The sequence below is a fragment of the Littorina saxatilis genome, linkage group LG5, assembly GCF_037325665.1.
Source record: "Littorina saxatilis isolate snail1 linkage group LG5, US_GU_Lsax_2.0, whole genome shotgun sequence".
In the NCBI taxonomy this organism is placed as follows: domain Eukaryota; kingdom Metazoa; phylum Mollusca; class Gastropoda; order Littorinimorpha; family Littorinidae; genus Littorina; species Littorina saxatilis.
In genome coordinates this window covers 37,270,178-37,277,677 of record NC_090249.1, presented here as the reverse complement: position 1 = coordinate 37,277,677, position 7,500 = coordinate 37,270,178, and the positions used below count along the sequence as shown (strand labels likewise).

Here is a 7,500-nt window from a genome sequence, read left to right as displayed (position 1 = left end):
ATGACGTTTTATTTAATGAATACTTTCAGTTATGTCAACAGGCTTGTAATTAGTATGAACGGGTCAGAGCGCAGGCGATTATATAGGCAAAGGAAGGTGGAGGGTGAGAGAAGACTGGTTGGTCCGGTGTCAGAATAATGTGACTGGGTGAGACATGAAGCCTGTGCTGCGACTTCTGTCTTGTGTGTGGCGCACGTTATATGTCAAAGCAGCACCGCCCTGATATGGCCCTTCGTGGTCGGCTGGGCGTTAAGCAAACAAACAAACAAACAAATCGTATAAACCAACTCATGTCCAACATAGGCACTCAGACCAGACGGACAGTAAGCCCCTTAAATTTGACTTTTTGGGGGGTGAGAGAAAGAAGGGTGGCTAAGCTTTAAGGCACATACAAGCAGACCATTTAACACTACTTACCTTTTTTTTAAAGTCGATATTCACCTTAGATAATTTTACGCATGAAAAGCAGGTAACAATAATAAACAAGTCGCGTAAGGCGAAAATACAACATTTAGTCAAGCTGTCGAACTCACAGAATAAAACTGAACGCACTGCAATTTTTCAGCAAGACCGTATACTCGTAGCATCGTCAGTCCACCGCTCGTGGCAAAGGCAGTGAAACTGACAAGAAGAACGGGGTACTAGTTGCGCTGAGAAGGATAAGCACGCTTTTCTGTACCTCTCTTCGTTTTAACTTTCTGAGCGTGTTTTTAATCCAAACATATCATATCTATATGTTTTTGGAATCAGGAACCAACAAGGAATAAGATGAAAGTGTTTTTAAATTGATTTGGAAAATTTAATTTTGATCATAATTTTTATATTTTTAATTTTCAGAGCTTGTTTTTAATCCAAATATAACATATTTACATGTTTTTGGAATCAGAAAATGATGAAGAATAAGATGAACGTAAATTTGGATCGTTTTATAAAAACATTATTTTTTTTACAATTTTCAGATTTTTAATGACCAAAGTCATTAATTAATTTTTAAGCCACCAAGCTGAAATGCAATACCGAAGTCCGGCCTTCGTCGAAGATTGCTTGGCCAAAATTTCAATCAATTTGATTGGAAAATGAGGGTGTGACAGTGCTCAACTTTTACAAAAAGCCGGATATGACGTCATCAAAGGTATTTATCGAAAAAAAGAAAAATGTAAAATTTCATAAAGATCGGTCCAGTAGTTTGGTCTGAATCGCCCTGCACACACACACGCACAGACAGACAGACAGACAGACAGACAGACAGACACACACACACACACACACACACACACACAGACACACACACACACACACACACACACACACACACACACACACACACACATACACCACGACCCTCGTCTCGATTCCCCCTCTAAGTTAAAACATTTAGTCAAAACTTGACTAATGTAAAAATAAAAATAAAACAATAAAATGGTTTTAAGTATACAACAAATAAATAAATAAAGGAATTAATCATCTTTCTCTGTTTGACTAAATGGTTGAAAAAGTTTCTGATCAACAAGAAATAAATTAAGCAGGTTATCGTAAAAAAACACACCAATATAGTCAATAATAATTAATTGTAAAAACAATCAGCTTGTTTCAAGCGCCTGTGCCGATCATAGTCAAACATTTTCAGCTGCAGTTTTTTCTTTCTCTCCGGGCAACACCTCTTTTAACCTGAACCGCCAACACAGACTTCAATAGAAAAGTGACAGTTTGCATGCGCTGGCACAACTTTTCGACATAAAGGCAACAACACCACGCCTGCTAATATTCGATCATTGCCTCAACTTGACTGTGTTGTGACAACTAGTGCTGTGGGAATGAGATGAAATAATTGTTGTCGCGGGCGGAGACATACTTTCGCTGTGTGCGACAGCTTGGGCAAACCATGAGCGAAAGTACCTAGACGCCCAGTTCCGTGATATTGCTCTTGAATCAGTAGCAGGAGTTTTGTCGAAGCAATTAAGTTATTGCTTTATGTGTGTAGTACTACGAACACTTTTGTCTAAGAAAATAAATGTGCTGATTAATATTGCTGATGGTAGAAACAGTCATTTGCCAGAAAAGGATTGTCAGTGTGATTCGAAAGTGTGATAGGCCTACCTGTGCATGCGTGTGAAGATATATCAGACCAACCTGTCTTGAAACTAAACCACGCCCGTAATCTCGGCAGAAGAATACAGGGTGTTTTTGTGTGACTGAACGGCGTGTGTCTTCTGAGAGGAACAAAGATTGTGTTATGAAAGAGATATCTTAATCATCTGTGTAACTCAAAAACCTTTGTCCCGCAGATACAAACGTAGATAGAATGTGTTTGTGAGAAGCAAAAATATCCTTGTCGCAGAGACACCAATGTTATCTATGATATATATGCAAAACGGAACCTGTGTAATGCAAATCATAGAAACGTGGTGAAAACATAAGCTGTGCGATTGCATATCGGAGGGATAATTTGAAGGTTTCATTCTGAAGAGTATTATATGAATGTTTCTCTTGAGACTTATGTTTTTCTCGACCGCTTTAATGTGAAAAAAGTTCTTTTTTGTGAGTAAAAAAATGACATTTTACAGAAAAACAACAAAAACTTGTGTATCACCAAGAACTGGGAAATTTGTGAAAAAAGCAGTTAGTTAAACTGCTGATAGCATTGCAATTTTGAGCCCTGTTCAGCCTTATAAAACAACAGCAACAACAACTCTGAAACCCAAGTCTATCACACTTGATTAAGCGTCAAGAACTGTTGGTTGCTGAACCGTTTAATTATTGACAAAACAAAACGTTACATTTACAGTACGTCGACGGCCAGTGGTGATATGTTCATAAGCGACAAGATTACAGTTTGAAGCTCGTGATCCCTTTAAGGGAAAACAAATATTAAAAAAAATATCAGGATGAATCCGAACATGCTTGGTCAACCGAACATGCTGGGTCAAGCGAACATGCTGAGTCTTATGAAACCGAGATTGTCCAAGACACCGTCCTCGTCCATGGGCGCTTATTCCGTGGTGAGACATTGACTGGGCCTGGTCCAATATATTATTTTGTCTCTTTAAAGAGGAATCTATTAGTTTGGTTGGTTAGTTGGTTGGGTTGGATGGTTGGTCTGTTGTCGTTGTTGTATTGTATTGATTAGGCTTTTAAAACTATCAACAAGTTTATACCGTGAACATTCTGACGAAGTACCGATGTTGTTGATGTTGTTGTTGTTGTTGTTGTTGTTGTTGTTGTTGGTATGTTGTTGGTATGTTGTTGTTGTTGTTGTTGTTGTTGTTGTTGTTGTTCTTGTTGGTATTTTGTTGTTGTTTGTTTGTTTGTTTGTTTGTTTGTTTGTTTGTTCGATTCGTTGTTTGTTTGCAAGCTTGCTTATTTTTTTCTTATGTGTTTGTTCGTTTGTTGATCATTGTTATTTGTTCGTATTTTTCCTGTCTTTCTTTCTTTTTGTTGTTGCTTCCATTGTTTCTTCAACTGCACTGATCTGTTTGTGAGCATGCCGCTACAATATCTCACACCTGGGTAACTAATCGAATACCAAGTCCTTCACACCTCTTATTACTTTCACTGATTACAGTTGTTCAGTTGTCAACATTACAGTTCACATTATACCGTACCGTACAGCACCACAGCACCACATTCGCATGCATTTATCCTTACAATTAGCTGGACGACGTATTTTACAAGATCATAATATTTCCTTTAGCTCTGTGTGTCAAAACACAATAAGCATGCAACACATTACTGTGGTCGAAGGCAAACAGAAGCACAGACGTTAGAACGAACGGACGACTGTGCATTACAAATACATAGAGAGTCATGCAGATAGTCAAGACGTACGCCATCGCCTTATCACAAAACTGATGTTGTCTTTCCTTCTTCTGCGCATGCGCAGCCGGCAGTGACGTGGCATGACTACGTGCACGTGCTGTTGATGGAGAGCGGTCACGTTGCACGTGCAGCCATTCACCGGGTCAAGAACGGTCGTCACCTCGCTTCCACCGAAGACCTCACTCTCAACCAGGAACAGGTAAGCCCGATCATTGAGCGTTTTGCTTTCTTCTTCCCAGGGTGTCACCGTAAGTTAGCTGAGATTATGAGTCAGTATTTGTGTGTGTGTGTGTGTGTGTGGGGGGGTGTGTGTGTGTGTGTGTGTGCGCGCGCGCGTGTGTGTGTGTGTGTGTGTGTGTGTGTATGTACGTGTGCATCGACCGGCCAATCAAAACAGTGATTATAAAAAGAATGTTGGTATAACGACGACGGTGAAATTCTTTGCTGGTGGTGCTGCTGGTGATAAAAAGAATAGTAGTTTGTTTTATTTTGTGTTTGTTTTCCCCTCATGTATTTATTTTGTAGTGGTCGGAGTTTTAATGTTTTAGTTATTCATTCATTAGTCCTCATCTTCATTTACAGGTGGAGGCTTTACTACAAGCCTTCAGCGACTCCACAGCACTGCGCAAAGATGGCATCTTCCTCCAGCATGACGAATACACGTTGACACGCATCACTGACGGTCGCATCATGGTGGGGCGTGACGCACGCAGCGGATCCGGATGCGTCATCTTCAAGTGTAACACCTGTCTGATCGTTGCCTGTTACGAGGACGGTAACCTGCCAGGAGGCTGTTACGCGATAGTTACAAGGATGGGGGATTTTCTGGTTGAAAATGGATTTTGACAAATCTTTAGTTTTGACTTTTTAGTAGCGGCTCAGGGCGCGACACTGATCTGCAAGTGTAACACCTGTCTCATCGATCGTTGCCTGTTACGAGGACGGTAACCTGCCAGGAGGCTGGTAATTACACGATAGTAACATGGATGGGGGATTTTCTGGTTGAAAATGGATTTTGACGAAGCTTTAACTGTGACTTTCTGGTACATGGTGGCGGCTCTGAGCGCGTCTCCTGCAAGAGTTACGCGTGTTACAAGAAAGGTAACAAGCCAGGAGGATGTTACACGATAGTTATCAGGATGGGGGACTTCCTGGTTGAAAATGGATTTTGACGATGCTTTAAAGGTGTTTTTCTTGTAGCGGCTCTGCGCGCGGCGTCATCTGCAAGTGTTCCCCGTGTTACAAGGAAGGTAACCAACCAGAACGCTGTTACACAATAGGTACCAGGATGGGGGACTTTCTGGTTCAAAAAGGATTTTGACGAAGTCTCAATTGTGATTTACTGGTAGTGGCACTGGGCGCGTCATCTGCAAGTGTTCCCCGTGTTACAAGGAAGGTAACCAGCCAGGAAGCTGTTACACGATAGTTACCAGGATGAGGAACTTCCTGGTTGAAAATGGATTTTAATTGTGTATTTCTAGTAGTGGCTCTGGGCGCGTTACAAGGAAGGTAACCGTCCGGGAAGATGTTACACGATAGTTACCAGGATGAAGAACTTCCTGGTTGAAAATGGATTTTAATTGTGTATTTCTAGTAGTGGCTCTGGGCGCGTCATCTGCAATTGTTACACGTGTTACAGCTAAGAAAGGTAACCGTCCGGGAGGCTGTTACACGATCGTTGCGATGATGGGATTGAGGCCTCCTGGTTGTGACGTAATAATGCAGATAGTCAAGAGCGAATAGTCCGATGATACTTGTCGCCCTTGAGGCGGCCTCCCTCCATGAGCATGACTGAAGACCCAATGGTCCCACATGCGACGTAAGAGTAATACATGCACATATCTCTTGAAATGTAAATCCAAAAACAAAATAGACTGCCAACGTTTCAAAATTCGAAATAAAACAGCAACAACAACAACAACAACAACAAGAAAGTTATGTTTAAGGAACGTTTAAGTTAGGACAAAGCAAAACTTTACCGTCACTTTATGTTTAAGGAACGTTTAATTTATGACAAAACAAAACTTTACCGTCACTTATCTTCGACCCTGAAGACAAACACTTGTAATACAGAAAATAAACTTATCTGACACATTGTCCAGAAACTCGTTCAGAAGACACAAGCGAGAGTATACCCTTGAAGTGAAACCAAAACAAAGGGCGAAAGTATGTCGCACCACCGTTCGAACGTTCGAGAGCGAGATGCTGTAAATGTCAATTTCAGTTGGGGCCTGTGTAGTGCTTTAAGATTTCCGATTCGATATATACCAGAGACTGAAATGCTGTTTCCTGGTCAAATTAAAGAAGTACACTATTTAAGGAGAAAGGCATTGCAGTTTCTTGCAAGCGAAGGAAATTGATGATGTAATTTAATAGATTTCACCCCAAAATTCGATTTCTTCGAAAACGTGCACCGAGCAGTTACGTCCCTTGATTTAAAATGGCCGGAAGATTTTAGGATGAAGCAAATGTCCAAGTTTGAATAAAAATGTTGGTTGAATGAAATTGATCCTATGAATGTAGAGTAGGGCCTACCTAAGCTCGATCATCCGTACTATGGAAGGGAGGGGGGCTTTTCAGTGTAGAGTTTATGCAAGATCAACAAGGCCGCAGTGGAAATCTGAACGCAGCAGAAATCTGAACGCACTACACCGGCTTGGTGAGCACGGTTTCCTTATAGCCTGTGTACGTGAGGCTAGTGAGGGAAATGGTTCGATCACCTGTGTTTCAAAGTGTGTGTGTGTGTGTGTGTGTGTGTGTGTGTGTGTGTGTGTGTGTGTGTGTGTGTGTGTGTGTGTTCGTGTGTGTGTGTGTGTGTGTGTGTGTGTGTGTGTGTTTGTGTGTGTGTGTGTATGTGTGTGTGTGTGTGTGTGTGTGTGTGTGTGTGTATGTCAGTGTGTTTGTTCATGAGTGTGTGCGTGTGTGTGTGTCAGTGTGTGTGTGTGTGTGTGTGTGTCAGTGTGTGTGTGTGTGTGTGTGTGTGTGTGTGTGTGCACGTGCTTGGCACATCTATTTAGCTAGTAGTGGGATTCGATTGGGGATTCAAAACAATGCTGACAGTTTTTGCGCAAAATACTGATTGAAAAAAATGGCAATAGCAATAGACGTAACTGCCCAGAAATAAAGGAGACGAATATATCCGCTACCATTGGCTATTTCACCAGACTGCTCAAAGACAGATTTTTAGTAATTTAATTTTACGCTAAAAGGCAAACTATGTTTTACATAAGATAATATAAGAACTGCAGCGAAGCACAATACTTGAAATTATGTTTTGGTTTGAGCAATGATAAGAATGTACGGAGCATAGTGTCATCAACATTATCCGGTGCTCTTTTGCTTTCAACATTAACGTGTAGCTTTAATACATCTATCTTACCAGTTCGGAAGGATCTGCGACTGTAGTCATACATTTCTGCTTTTCCGCGGTATTGAGCAGATATTCCACTTTTCTACGGACTACGAAGGGACTGCATCTTGCATTCCTTGTACACAAGTGACCGCACAAAACGATCGAGTTGCTTCCCTTTAGCTTCCCTTTGCACTTCTTGCCGACAATACTCGGTCGCTCACGTTTTTAATTATCCAAACACAAAGGAACCAAACAACCAACCACATAAATCACAATTACTAACTGACTGACAACAAACGAGTTAGAGAGAGAGAGAGAGAGAGAGAGAGAGA

General features: G+C 41.2%; 1 protein-coding gene and 1 long non-coding RNA gene across 3 annotated transcripts in view; one reads left to right on the top strand and one right to left on the bottom strand.

The window, feature by feature from the left end:
* Nucleotides 1–6,628, top strand: part of LOC138967036 (uncharacterized) — a 14,401-nt gene extending 7,773 nt beyond the window's left edge. The window contains exons 1-3 of one of the 2 annotated variants that reach the window (XM_070339495.1): nt 1,693–2,999; nt 3,881–4,015; nt 4,399–6,628. In XM_070339495.1, coding sequence (XP_070195596.1) covers nt 2,886–2,999; nt 3,881–4,015; nt 4,399–4,662 — 513 coding nt within the window. In that variant the 5' untranslated portion in view covers nt 1,693–2,885 and the 3' untranslated portion in view covers nt 4,663–6,628. Of the gene's footprint in view, nt 1–1,692; nt 3,000–3,880; nt 4,016–4,398 lie in introns of those variants that run through there. The other variant, XM_070339496.1, reaches the window with a different exon arrangement.
* LOC138967042 (uncharacterized) overlaps nt 1–7,500 on the bottom strand; it is a 96,846-nt gene that overhangs the window by 72,575 nt on the left and 16,771 nt on the right. The gene's annotated exons all lie outside the window — the stretch shown is intronic.